General features: G+C 45.0%; 1 protein-coding gene and 1 long non-coding RNA gene across 13 annotated transcripts in view; one reads left to right on the top strand and one right to left on the bottom strand.

Moving 5' to 3' along the window:
* TRIO (trio Rho guanine nucleotide exchange factor) overlaps positions 1–14586 on the bottom strand; it is a 437405-nt gene that overhangs the window by 249967 nt on the left and 172852 nt on the right. For all 12 annotated transcript variants that reach the window (XM_039521976.1, XM_039521977.1, XM_039521978.1 and 9 more), the window contains 2 exons: positions 9649–9780; positions 3027–3257 (listed from right to left, as the gene is read on the bottom strand). In XM_039521976.1, coding sequence (XP_039377910.1) covers positions 3027–3257; positions 9649–9780 — 363 coding nt within the window. The remainder of the gene's footprint in view (positions 1–3026; positions 3258–9648; positions 9781–14586) is intronic.
* Positions 1866–3504, top strand: LOC120396853. The gene is made up of 2 exons (XR_005593451.1): positions 1866–2027; positions 2984–3504. It is a non-coding gene; the product is annotated as an uncharacterized LOC120396853 (long non-coding RNA).

Below are 14586 nucleotides of genomic sequence, written 5' to 3'. Positions count from 1 at the left end.
TAAGAAAAACAATGGCTATCTGGGTAAGATGAAATCCACCACTTGCCTGATTCCTTAAGGATGCTTGACAAAGCAGCAACTTGATCTTGGAGCATCTGTACTCCAGGGCTAGCCAAAGTCCATCTTGAATAAACTCAAGAACTGTGGTAATGATGCAGCTGTAGGGATGAGACTGGGTACGAATGGGAGAGCCTCAGCCAGGCCATTGGATGGCCTGAATTAGTAGATTTGTTTATGGAAGCTTAAACTGTGGATACTACCTCTCTGAATAAGCTTTTTGGCTTAAGAGGCTCTATTCAAGAACCAGGTAGCTAGGCTAGACTGTCTGGATTCTGATGCATGAGTGGCCCATGTAATATCATATCCCTTCTGGATGGAAAGCAGATAGGAAATCTTTGTATCGTGTCAAGGAGACCAGAGAACAAAGGCGTCATTGGCCAGGATGGGTATATCGGAATTACCAGTGCTGCTTGTCTCCTGACCCCTTTTGGCCATCTTTGCTACAAGGCATGTGGACAAGGGGGATCCGGTGGACATAGTGTACTTAGATTTCCAGAAAGCCTTTGACAAGGTCCCTCACCAAAGGCTCTTACATAAATTAAGCTGTCATGGGATAAAAGGGAAGGTCCTTTCATGGATTGAGAACTGGTTAAAAGACAGGGAACAAAGGGTAGGAATTAATGGCAAATTCTCAGACCGGAGAGGGGTAACTAGTGGTGTTCCCCAAGGGTCAGTCCTAGGACCAATCCTATTCAATTTATTCATAAATGATCTGGAGAAAGGGGTAAACAGTGAGGTGGCCAAGTTTGCAGATGATACTAAACTACTCAAGATAGTTAAGACCAAAGCAGATTGTGAAGAACTTCAAAAAGATCTCACAAAACTAAGTGATTGGGCAACAAAATGGCAAATGAAATTTAATGTGGATAAATGTAAAGTAATGCACATTGGAAAAAATAACCCCAACTATACATACAATATGATGGGGGCTAATTTAGCTACAACGAGTAAGGAAAAAGATCTTGGAGTCATCGTGGATAGTTCTCTGAAGATGTCCACGCAGTGTGCAGAGGCGGTCAAAAAAGCAAACAGGATGTTAGGAATCATTAAAAAGGGGATAGAGAATAAGACTGAGAATATATTATTGCCCTTATATAAATCCATGGTACGCCCACATCTCGAATACTGTGTACAGATGTGGTCTCCTCACCTCAAAAAAGATATTCTAGCACTAGAAAAGATTCAGAAAAGGGTAACTAAAATGATTAGGGGTTTGGAGAGGGTCCCATATGAGGAAAGATTAAAGAGGCTAGGACTCTTCAGCTTGGAAAAGAGAAGACTAAGGGGGGATATGACAGAGGTATATAAAATCATGAGTGATGTTGAGAAAGTGGATAAGGAAAAGTTATTTACTTATTCCCATAATACAAGAACTAGGGGTCACCAAATGAAATTAATAGGCAGCAGGTTTAAAACAAATAAAAGGAAGTTCTTCTTCACGCAGCGCACAGTCAGCTTGTGGAACTCCTTACCTGAGGAGGTTGTGAAGGCTAGGACTATAACAATGTTTAAAAGGGAACTGGATAAATTCATGGTGGCTAAGTCCATAAATGGCTATTAGCCAGGATAGGTAAGAATGGTGTCCCTAGCCTCTGTTCGTCAGAGGATGGAGATGGATGGCAGGAGAGAGATCACTTGCTCATTGCCTGTTAGGTTCACTCCTCTGGGGCACCTGGCATTGGCCACTGTCGGTAGACAGATACTGGGCTAGATGGACCTTTGGTCTGACCCAGTACGGCCGTTCTTAAGTTCTTATGCATCTGCTGCATTGGCTTTGTGATCTCATCAGAAGAAGAACCTGACACCTTGTGATAAAGGTGGTAGGCAAACCCATCGACTGTTGGGAAACCAAAATCCTTTATCAAGTGACTGAACACCTGTGGATGCAGTTACCATTCTGGATGATCCAACTTTGCCTGCTGAGCCAGTTGGCCATAACATTCAATTTTGCCTTTCACATGAAAGGAGTGAGTAGACTGAAAATTGTTCCCTGCCCAAGTTGACGACAAGGCGAATTTATTTTTTGTAGCATTGTAGACCTTGCTCCCCTTTGTCTGTAGACAAATGACATGACTGAGGTGCTGTCTACCATGATCAGCATGAGGGAAATCCCGGGTATGGGAGCAAAGCTGTGAGACCACATTGCAATGCCCTGAGTTCTTGTCAGTTTATGCCAGGGTTTCTCAAACAGGGGTCGCCGCTTCTGTAGGGAAAGCCCCTGGCGGGCCGGGCCGGTTTGTTTACCAGCCCTGTCCGCAGGTCCAGCAGATCGTGGCTCCCACTGGCCACAGATTGCTGCTCCAGGCCAATGGAAGCTGCTGGAAGCAGCATGGGCCGAGGGATGTACTGGCCGCTGTTTCAGGTATACTCGTCAATTATTGTAAGTGCTAACCTGTAGGTGAGTCATTAAACTGGAGTGACTTTTGCTTCTCACAGATGGCTATCAGGGAGAAAGTTAAAGATGGCCTCTATTTTTCAAAACAAACAGAGAAACCTTGTGTTCTGATCAGTGTTCTACTTCTCAAAACAAAACAAAAAAAAAAACACAACAACAACAAAAAAACCACCTGACTCATTCCCTAAGATGTATGCAAGCTATGCATCTCAACTTTCACGCTTCCTCACAGCATCACTGCTCGACCATTACCAATAATTTAATACTGTCATTACTGTAAGCTGAAACGTTCTACATGACATAAAAAACAGCACAAATGAATACCTAATATTGGGTTGCTAGATACTACAGATTTGTAGCTGTGGCATTTTGCCAACAGTATGCTTTATACCAGAAAATTTATTTCCATCTACCTTTTCATTTTCTTCTAGATTGAGTCTCTGCCTATGACTGGTAACACTGGGCTTGGATTTTCTAATTTATACAGGAATGGCTTGTTTTGAATTATTTTCTAATCTTTGTTAATAGTGTATTTGGTCACAAACACTAACGTCAGGAGACTGGAACTAACCTGTTGGACATCCTGTTGAAAAACACAGAGCTGAAGCCGTTGGTGCAGGCGGACCTTCCGATGCTGCCAAATGTTCTCCAGTTGTCGCTGGTGGTGCAGTACTTCATGGATGACATCCAGGACATGATGCACTGCCTTGGAGTAGTTAGCAGAAGCTGTTAATGAGTCAGAGCTTCCAGGAGTCAAAGGTCGCTGAAGTTTGTCAAGTAACGACTTCCCATCTTGGCTCACCTGACCGGCAAGAAGGATGAAGAATTAAGTTTCTGTTCGAAAGCTCATTAATGAACGCATACTACAAAATTATATAGAACAGATTAATCGAAGACATGGCAGCTAGCATTCTCCACCTCTAATCCCGGAGTGGGAACACACTGCTGTTACAACAGATAGTGCAGAGAAAATTACATATACAGTGTCCACTGTATGCATTAAGTTACTGTTCTGAAACAATGGCCTACCAATAAAGCTAATTTTCCTAGTGACTTGTCAGTAAGAGTGACTTAACATTAGAATAAGATGTGGATGTTATCAGAGCCGGAGTGCTTCTGTGAAGCATAATGTTGAGAAATACATGACAAATCTTGCTACATTTTAACCTGTAGTACTGATATCAGAGTATCAGGTTAATTCTATTAGTTTTATCTTGATTCTACCCAACCATTAAACTGCAAAATAATTTCAAAAGAACACAGCAACTTATTTGGTTTAGTCTCACTAGCTGAAGAAAAAGCAGCAATGATTAAATAAAGAGGTGAGGTTACTTTTAATTAATGTTGAATATTCATTGTTTAAGTCCTTAAGAAATTAATTTTAAAGATTAATTCCAATTAAGATTCTGTCATTTGTATGAAGAATTTGGTGCAGTGCTCTGACAGCCCACAACTGTACTATTGTGAAAAGAACGCCTTCCAATTGTGAAGTAAGAAAAAAAGACCTCTCTCATTCAATAAGAATCAGACTTTAGAGACAGTTAAGACCTAATATCTCAAATCCCACCCAATCTAGAGATGGTACAGGGTTCTTTCCTATTGTGTATTTTCTAATATTCCACAGCCTTGCAGAGTTTCAGAGGTTCTCTCCTTTCCCAGTAACTAAACAGGGAAGCATTTTATCTTTATTCCCACACACATGCCTTACCTATTTGAGTGGTTATGTTTAAACACAAAATATCGTAATATGGCCAAAGAAAGTACATTTGAAAATATGAATATCCTACAAAGTAAAGTAGGATAGAAAATAGGCATCTATATATGCAGCAAAAATTGGTAGTTCAGTAGATGACACTTTTCCTTCTTAATCAGTAACTCAATTAATGGCCCAGAACAATGTTAGAGACTGGATTTTTTCTTGCAGGTATGTCAAGAAAGTAAGGCCCAGATCATTTTTTTAAGTAGAGTGTCCACAAGAAACTTTCCATAAAATTAGGATGTTAGCCCCTGCGTTCTGACCTAATTTATTAGTCTGGTAACCATAGACCTATGAATTTTTTTCCTTGTAAAGTAACGAGGGAAAGTATTCTTCACATCCTGTCCTGGACTACTGTGCACAGTTACTGTGAGGTGATAAATACTTAATATGTTCCACTTTATTCATAGATTCCAGGGCCAAGAGGGACCACTGATCATCTAGTCTTACATCCTGTATAACACAGGCCAAAAAACTTCCCCAAAATAATTCATCAGGTAGATCTTTTACAAAAACATACAATCGTGATTTTAAAACTGTCAGTGAGAGAGAATCCACCAGGACCTTTGATAAATTGTTCCAGTGGCTAATTATTCTCATTGTTAAAAATTGATGTCTTCCTTATTTCCACTCTGAATTTGTCTAGCTTCAGTTTCCAGCCACTGTATCGTGTTATACCTCTCTCTGCTAGACTGAAGCACCTACCGTATTTTCCGGCGTATAAGACGACTGGGCGTATAAGACGACCCCCTAATTTTCCAGTTAAAATATAGGTTTTGGCCTATACTCGCCGTATAAGACTACCCCCCCTTCCGAGGCTGAAGGACCCACCACTGAAGACCCGGTAGGGAACCGCCCAGTGAGTACACCCCCCCACCCGCGTCCTGCCCCCCCCTCAGAAACCATAACCCATAACCCCCCCTGCCCTGCTCCTTGTCCCCTGACCACTCCTTCCCAAGACCCCCAACCCTAACTCCCCCCCCAGGACCCCACCCCCTGCCAAACTTGCCCCGCTCCCTGTCCCCTGACTGCCCCGACTCCATCCACCACCATCCCAACAGACCCCAGGAACTCCCACGCGGCGCCTACCCAACCCCCCCTTCCCCATCCCCTGTCTGCCCCCCCAGAACCTCTGCCCGATCCACCCCTCCTCCCCGGCCCCAGTCCCGGCCCTGGCCCTGGCCTCTTACCCCTGCCGGGTAAAAAAAAACCTTCTTTTTGTTATTCTAGACTAAAGGAGTTCAATTTATTTGTCACTAGAAGGCATATTTTCTAAACCTTTCATCATTCTTGTAGCTCTTCTCTGAACCCTCGGAAATTTATCAACATCCTTCTTAAACTGTGGGCACCAGAACTGAACACAGCAGTGGTCACACTACCGCAAATTACAGCGGTAAAATAACGTCTTGCTTCTACTCAAGATTCCCATGTATGCATCCCAGGATCGCATTAGCTCTTTTGGCAACAGGATCACACCAGGAGCTCAAGTTCAGCTGATTATCCACTACAATCCCCACTGCTTCCCAGAAAAGAGTTCCCCATTCTGTAAGTATGGCCTACATCAGGGGTGGGCGAACTTTTTGGCCCAAGGGCCACATCAAGGTAACGAAACTGTACAGAGAGCCGGGTAGGGAAGGCCGTGCCTCCCCAAACAGCCTGGCTCCCGGCCCCATCTTCCCCCTCCAACTTCCTGCCAACTGCCCCCCTCAGAACCTCTGACCCATCCAACCCCCCCTGCTTCTTGTCCCCTGATCGTCCCCTCCCAGGATCCCCCACCCCTAACTGCTCCCCCGGGACCCCACCCCCTATCCAACCCCCCCTGCTCCCTGTCCCCTGACTGCCCCGACCTCTATCCACACCCTTGCCCCCTAACAAGCCCCCCAGGACTCCCATACCTATCCAACCCCCCCATTCCCTGCCCACCCCAACCCTGAACCTCCGCCCCATCCAACCACTCCCCGCCCCCTTACTATGCCACTCAGAGCAGAGGGAGCTCACAGCCTGCCGCACTGCCCGGCAAGAACGGCACGCCAGAGCACTGGGGAAGCATGGCGAGCTGAGGCTGCGGGGGAAGGCGGGACAGCAGGGGAGGGGCCATGGGCTAGCCTCCCTGGGTGGGAACTCAAGGGCTGGGCAGGATGGTCCCACGGGCCAGATGTGGCCCGCGGGCCGTAGATTGCCCACCTCTGGCCTACATTCTTTGTTCCTAGATATGTACATTTATATTTAGCCATATTAAAATGTATACTGTTTCCTTGATCCCAGTTTACAATCTTTCTGAATCAGTGGTCTGTCCTCTTCATTATTTACACCTCCCTCAACTTGTACATCATCTGCAAAATTGATCAGTGATTACTTTGTTTCCTTCCAGGTCATTGATAAAAACGTTAAACAGCGATGGACAAAGAACCAATTCCTGCGGAACCCCATTGGAAACATCTGGCTTGATGATGATTCTCCATTTACAATCACATCTTGAGACCATCAGTTAGCCAGTTTTTAATCCATTGTATGCATGCCACGTTAATTTTATAAGATTCTAGTTTTAGCAATAGCTGCATTTCAGTGATTGGGCATACAAATGATCCACATGTATAGCCAATATCTGAGTTTATGTTCATTAGACACTGTGGGATTCATCCCACTAAAGGATACTGTAATTAGTATCTCAAATTTGCAAGATACAATCAAGGCTTAGAAGGAAGTTTAGTTTTGAAGTTGGTTACAAAGTAGGGAAAACGTACATCTATTTGTCAACACATTATAAGTGTAATACTTAAAAAAAAAAGGTCAATCACAAATGCTGGAATTAATGAGATACTTCCCCCTCTTCCCATAATTCATTCATCCTAAAGTGACTGAAGTATATGCTACAAACCAGTTATTGTTTTTTAAAAAGATAAATCATCATCTAGTACACTAAGGCTATGTCTACACTACGCACCTTACAGTGGCATGGTTGTGTCGCTACAACAGTGCCACTGAAAGGTATGCAGTGTAGCCGCTCTTTACGATAAAACCACCCCCAATCAGGGGCAGTAGCTTTCTCAACGGGAAAGCTTCTCCCGCCAACAAAGCACTGTCCACACCGGCACTTTCATTAGTAAAACTTTTTGTCAGTCAGGGGTGTGGTATTTTTCACACCCCTGACCGACAAAAGTTTTACCAACAAAAGCGCAGTGTAGACATAACCTAAAACTCAAGGCTCTCACATACACATACATCATCCATTAACAATTACTGGATTGGCATCTGTGTTAAAGGAGGGTAAAGTTGAACTCTTTCTGTTGAGTAACAAGCGCTTGCTGGTACCATGGCATCGCCACACTGATCATGTCTGAACATTCTGCATCCAGGTATTGGTTCTGCATTCCAGGTACTGTCAGTACTTCATCACATTGAGGCGGGAATTGCTGTTGTGATGAAGTCTTGCCTCATTTATTTCAAGGGATTCTGTAAAGGTACCTAGCTGTACTCAAGTTGAAAACATAGGATTTCAACTTCCAGTCTCAGGCAAAGACTGAGTGTCTAATTCCCACAGTGTCTAATTCCACATATTTTGCCTGAGTAAAGTCTTGCCTACAAAGGATATATAGTCTAATTCATTTTTCTACTCATCACCATTAGGTACTATAGCACCAAAAGACTAAAATGACTATCCAATTTTGCCACTGCTTCGGTTAGCAAGGAATAAGATGTTCAAGTGAAGTTTCATTTACTTGCAATGTTTCATAATTAACTCACGAAGAAAAACTAGTTGTTTTGCTTCAAGACTTTATTGCTCTTTACATGTATAAATATCATTTCACAATTTGCCCTGCTGCCCTATCCTCCACCATAAAGTGCTTTCATTTGAGTTAGCAGGAATACTGAGTCTAGCGTTTCATTTTTTTTTTTTTTTTTTAAATGAGGATCCACTGGATGACTGAAAGAGCTTGAAGGAATGGGGTTTTTTAAAAATTTCAAAGGAAGTTTCTTTTCTTGGGAGGCCAGGTGTTAAAAACTAAAGAAACTATGTCTTAAACACACTAAAACTTCCATCCAATGCTCAGGTTTGTCATAAGTAATCTCAACTATTCTCCTTTCCTCCAAGGAGTCTGTCAGCACAAAACAGGGAAATCAAGGTATGTTTTACACAAAGAAAGAGAACTTGTGAACCCCATTCAATTCAGCCAAGTCCAAAGGGAAGTATGGGATATAAATAAAAGAATCTTGGCCCCACATTTAAAATGAGACAATCATTAATATCACATAATTAACTTGTAATTACTTTTCATCGTATGTTGCTTAATTTCTGCATTTCATTCAGATAGTAAAACTAAACCATCACTAGGCAGAGTTTTGTAGCGTTTGAGTTCAACACAAAATGAGAATTTTTATTCTTGAAAGTAGTATTTTTAAAAAATTCCTTTTATCATCAGTATCCTCAATTCATTCACTTTTCTAACACCTCACCCAAGCCCCTTCAAAAAAAGTTCTCCAGAAGCACATAATACACATTGACACTAAAGGAGATGGAGTGAGAAAGACTGAACAGAAAAATGGTTAATACAGGACATTTAAGTTATAAAGGGAAGCCAACACCCATTTGATTTCCTGCCCCTTTGGGACCCTGAAATATTTAAAGCACACCAGAAACACTTCCTGATGGATGTTATTTTTTTGTGCTGTATTGGTGTTCTGTCAGCATTTTTCAAAATAAATTGTTTCCTAGAGTTGGTAACTCAGCTGTAAATACATTCTCTAGCTTAGAAGTGCAACCTTGTGGTTGTAAATCTGAAAGCCAGGATTTTATGACTTTTTGAAAACTAACAGTGATGTTGAACATGTTAAAATATTATAAATCCTGAATGTGTGTACACACTGACTAGTTTTAGATGCTTTTTTACTGCTGGCAGAACAAGGTATCTGATTTTAGTTTGCCAAACGAATAATGCAATCCTTACTCCAATCCACTTTAGCTTTTTGCAATAACTAGAAAGTTTTAAAAACACTTAAGTACTGACTCCTAATTCAGTGCTTTTCCAAAGGAACTTCACATTTGCTGTGCACTTAAAACATATTTTAATGACAGTATCATAATACATCTGAACATCTTTTAATGGCATTAAGTAATACACAATGGAAAAAATCCACCACTTCATACATTGCCAGGCAGCCTGCAGGGGAAGCATTATGGTATCCCAGTTAGCCAGTTTAAAGTTCTTCCCACAAGAGCAAAAGCCAGAAACCAAGTCTGAGTTTGAAAAACAGACCAGCAAAAGCCAGAATTCAAAAGTTAAGACTAACACTCTGCCCTTCTGTGTAATACTTCAAGGCATAGTGCCAAACTTAGCAGATTGTTTTCTGGCTTTTGTCAGTTGGTGATGTAACCATAATTTTATTTCAACATACTGTAAATAAGTCATCAGCCTAATAGAATAAAAAAACTGCCTACCTCCGAGTAAGCCAGACTGATATGCTCATATATTCCTTGATGATGATGAATGGCATCTTCTAAATCTTGTAGTTCAGAAGGAAGTTCTACCTCACCACAGGCCTTACACCATGAATCCACGTTGTTCATGTACTAGGAATTGAAAAACCACATTGTGTCATTCCCAGATGTACAAATGGTAAGTCACTATCAGTAAGTAAAACTTGTTACAGACATTCACACATAGGAGTGTGGAGGACCTTTAAAAGAAGTGTTATTTGATTAAAACCATCTAATGTAAGTGAATATGTGAGTTCACAAGTCAAATAGTTTCCATAATACAACCAACTGTCTTTAAACAAACAATCTAATTGAGTCCATGTTCTTAGTTATACAGCATGCTCTGGAGCGCCACACACACACACAAACAAAAGTTGGGCCTACTTAATGTCAGCAACCTTCGAAGTGAACTCAACTGTTAACTACACTTCTCATTTCTGGAGCTTACTTTCACTCACACCGTTTGATTTTTCAGCTAACCAAAAAAGATAAAAGCATGAGATGCATACCACATCACATACACCAAAGGCAACTAAACCTATTATGCCAGTGGTTTTCAACCTGTGATCCGCGAACTCTATCTAAGATTTCCAAAGGGGTCTGGCACTGCCATTTGAAATTTTTTTTAGGGTTCTGCAAATGAAAAGACAGTTACCTTTTCCGTAACTGGTGTTCTTCGAGATGCGTTGCTCGTGTCCATTCCCCAGTAGGTGTGCATGCTCGCCACGTGCACTGGTGCCGGAAGTTATCCCCCTACCAGTACCCGTAGGGGAGCGCCCCTAGCGACCCCTGGAGTGGCGCCTCTATGGTGTGGTATAAGGGGAGCTGCATGCTCCCCCCACCCTCAGTTCCTTCTTGCCAGACAACTCTGACAGTGGGGAGGGAGGACGGGATGTGGAATGGACATGAGCAACACATCTCGAGGAACACCAGTTATGGAAAAGGTAACTGTCTTTTCTTCTTCGAGTGGTTGCTCATGTGCATTCCACAATAGGTGATTCCAAGCTGTATCTGCTGGAGGTGGGTAGGAGTTCACAGACTCTCGGGACAGAGTACAGCCCTGCCAAACCCGGCGTCTTCCCTGGTCTGGGAGATGATCGCATAATGCAAGGTGAATGCGTGGATCGATGACCATGTGGTAGCCTGCAAGTGTCCTGATTAGGGATGAGAGCCAGAAAGGCCGCGCCAAGGCCTGCTCCCTTGTCGAGTGTGCCCTCACAATCGGGAGTTGGAGGCGGGGTGGGTGTATAGATATCCGTGCCCCTTGGTGGGCATTAAATACTTCTGCTCTGCCCTCTTATATATGGGGGGCAAGGAAGACAGGGTCTGCCACAGAGCATTGGAGATCTTCACCACCCCTTTGTGGAGAGGGAGGGCCACCCTGGCTGGCACTGTGGCCGAGAGGACATCAAAGAGGGAGTCCAAAGGCTCCTCCACCTCTTCAGCTTATAGATTGAGAGTGCTTTTCAAGAGCTCTTGGTGGGGGTGTGTCCCCTCCTGGGGAACAGGAGGAGGAGGTGCCTGATTGCCTCATCAGGGGAGGATGAGGATGGGGGCACGGTGCTCTGTGTCCCCACCGGTGCCTCAGAACCCAGCGCTTGGTTCCCTTCTGAGCGCGGGGCTGGGGAAGAGCGCTCTACTGACCCCTTCCTGGGGGGCTGAGAGAGGGAGGCCAACTGTCTTTCCAAAGCCCCAGCCACCAAGCAAGCCACCACCACAGGCTACATCGGCACCCATGGGGTCCATTGGTACCAGGCTGCTGTCCAGAGAGCCTGGTGCCACTGCACTTGCTGTGGCATCGTCAGAGCAGGCTGCCCCACCAGACTTGCCCCATCTGCCGACTTCGAGGGGAGGCCAGGCTGGCATACAAACAGCCGCTATCCTGGGATGGGGACGAGTAACAGCGTCGTGAATGGTGCTGGACTTGAGACTGAGTCCGGTGTAGAGGAGCGGGAGTACCATCTGTAACGGCTGCTCCGCCAATGGCTCCGTCGGGTGGATCCGCGATGGCCAGCTGCCGGCGATCTACGCCTGGGGCTGCAGGAGCAGTGCTGTGCTGGGGACCTCGACCGGGACAGAAAGCATGAGTGGTGTCGACGTTGGTATCACGAGGGGCAATAGTGGCTTCTCGGAGCTGGTGACCTCCGGTGCCGTCTATCCCAGACCCGGCGGGGCATGCTCTGATCTCAAGGCCTGCGCTCCCTCAATGCAGAGCAGTGCCTGGATTCTCTGCTGCCTGGCACCCAGCCAATCCGGTGGGGGTCGACGGAGACCGGTGCGGGCTTCGAGTGGGGCGGTCACTCTGCAGAGAACGGCATCAGGAACCTTCCCTTGACCGTGAGCGGTACCGCCCAGGTGGCGACTGTGGCAGTCTGAGCGCCGGCTTGCCTCTGGACCGGGTAGCCGCTGGGATCGGTGCAGCTGGTACCGGGAGAGACATTACGTCTTGAGCTGCCTGCAAGGTCTCTGGCATGTGGCCACTGGCGTCCAGGGAAGCCAGCTCGGAGTGGGCTGGGCTACTCCACTCAACTTGAGTCACTGGCCACGAGGTCAAGGAGATTGAGAGCTGCCCAATGTGGGTCTAGTCTCGCCCCCAGCTTTGCCCCAGCGTCTTGACGGAGAAGATCACTTCTTCATCTTCTTAGAGTGTCCTGTGGATGGGGAGCGGTACCAGCTGGTGGAGGGCACCGCTGGGTCACCGCCCACCGATGCTGTGGTGCTCCATGCCGACTCGGAGCGGCATAGCAGTGTCAGGGGCTGGGCCGACTCCATCAATATGTCCCGCACCTTCTTGATCCGAGGCTTAAAAGATCTGCAAATCTTGCAGCAGTCGCTGAGGTGGGTTTCCCCAAGACAGCGTAAACAGCTACTGTGTGGATCACTTACAGGTATAGGCCGTTTACAAGTGACGCACAACTTAAAGCCCGGGGCATGCCCCATCCCGGGCACACTTCTCTACTCTATCTAGATAACTTTCTCTCTCTCTCTTTTTTAAAACTACAGGTACTAACTATCTACGAACTAAATGACAGTCCAAACAGGGAAAGCTACAGCAGAGAGCTGGAGCACAGCAGTTCCGAAGCACCTTAACTGGCAACAAGAAGGAACTGAGGGTGGGGGGAGAGCGCAGCGCCCCTTATACTGCCCCGTGGTGGTGCCACTCTAGGAGTTGCTAGGGGCACTCCCGTATGGGTACTGCTAGGGGAAAAATGTCCAGCACAGGTGCACGTAGCGAGCACGCACACCTACTGTGGAATGCACATAAGGAATCACTTGAAGAAGAAAAAAAGGTTGAAACTCAATGTATTATGCTATCCACTACAACAGTGAGCGTAGGGGGAGATGCAACTTAAACAAGAGGTATTTTTCTCAGTTAAGTGTGCTGAATCTGGGAAGCAGATAAGCATATAGGGAAGCACTAAAATAATTTAAGACCTAAAGCTATTCGCATGTAAACAAAGACCTAAATGCAAATTACAGTTTAAAGGCAACCATTTGTAGTCTCTGGCTGTTACAAACCATTCCTTTCTCACAGGGTTTCTTCCCCACCTCAACTTTCATCCCCTATCGCTAATCAGATAGCTGATAAATCACAGCCAGTTTTCCTATGGAGAGAGTATTAGAATCCATTACAGCTAATTGTCAATGAACACAGCAGAAGGAGCAATTAAAGAAACTAATTTAATTAATCCCAGCAGACTGCAAACCATGTTCTTTCCTTTAGTTTATTTTACTCTTCTCTCACCAATTCACATTTCTGTACACTCTGTACTGAAGCACGTAGTAACTTCCCAAAATGGCTTGGACACGGTCAGTAATAGCTTGTCAGCATAAACCGGTTTTGTAAAACAGATTTCAGACAAGCATTTCATGCCTTTTTTGGCAGATGCCATAGCATGGCAATCATGGAGCCTGTAGCCTTTGTGACTGTCACCGTATGTGGACTAGATGCTTTTGCATGATAGCAGGGATGGTTATCAGCCATATTGCACCATCTACCATACCATAAATTGGTAATAAGATGATTGTGGCTACCAGTCCTTTTGCACTGTTCCATTAATGACTCCCTCAGTCATCCCCTTTTTTTGTATCTAAAAATAGAATCAGTCCTGCCTAGAATATGGGCAAGTCCCTAGAATATGGGCAAGTCCCTAGTCCTGCCTAGAATATGGGCAAGTGTACTAGAGAACCACTGTATCAGAGAACCAGAGAGCACAGCTGCTCTGTGTCAGATCCTGCAGAAATTATGATCTGTATTCTATTCAACCTGTTGATTCGTTCTTCCCTCAGCCTTCCTGGGCTACCATAGCATTGTCCCCACTTGTGTGATGAAGTAATAAAGAATGCAGGAATAAGACACAGTGATTTGTTAGTGAGATATGGTGGAAGGCAGCCTCCAGCTGCTATGATAGTCCAGACAGGACAGTAAGGAGTGTGTAGGAGAGGCCCAGCATCCCTCTGCTAGTTCAGGGGGGAATCTTCTTTTTTTTACACATGAAGGGGGGGGCTGATGGAGCTCAGCCCCTGTTTCTATGACGATGATGGTTATCAGCCATACTGCACCATCTACCATGAAAAATTAGGACCAGGCACCCTTGATCGACCTAACAGATGCTGGTCATCATGGTTACCAGTCCTTTTTGCCAATAGGCTGATGATGAGGACGGGTACCAGTCTTATTGCACCATCAGCCACCGAGTGCTGCAGCATCGGGTCTATCTGCAGCATTCAGTAAGAGATAGTGTGATGTGTAGAGTCAAGAGAGGATTGTTTTCCTTTCACTTCTGGGGTGGGTAGACACTGTGTTTGACCCTAGAAGCATTTGGAGCTCAGCCAGACTGCAGGAACTGGGGATAGCTTGAGTCCTCCAGTCCATGCCATTTGATTCTTGGGCTCTGT

The sequence above is a fragment of the Mauremys reevesii genome, linkage group 2 (genome assembly GCF_016161935.1).
Source record: "Mauremys reevesii isolate NIE-2019 linkage group 2, ASM1616193v1, whole genome shotgun sequence".
Lineage (NCBI taxonomy): Eukaryota > Metazoa > Chordata > Testudines > Geoemydidae > Mauremys > Mauremys reevesii.
The sequence above is the reverse complement of the archived record's forward strand: the minus strand, read 5'-3'. Positions and strand labels throughout refer to the sequence as shown.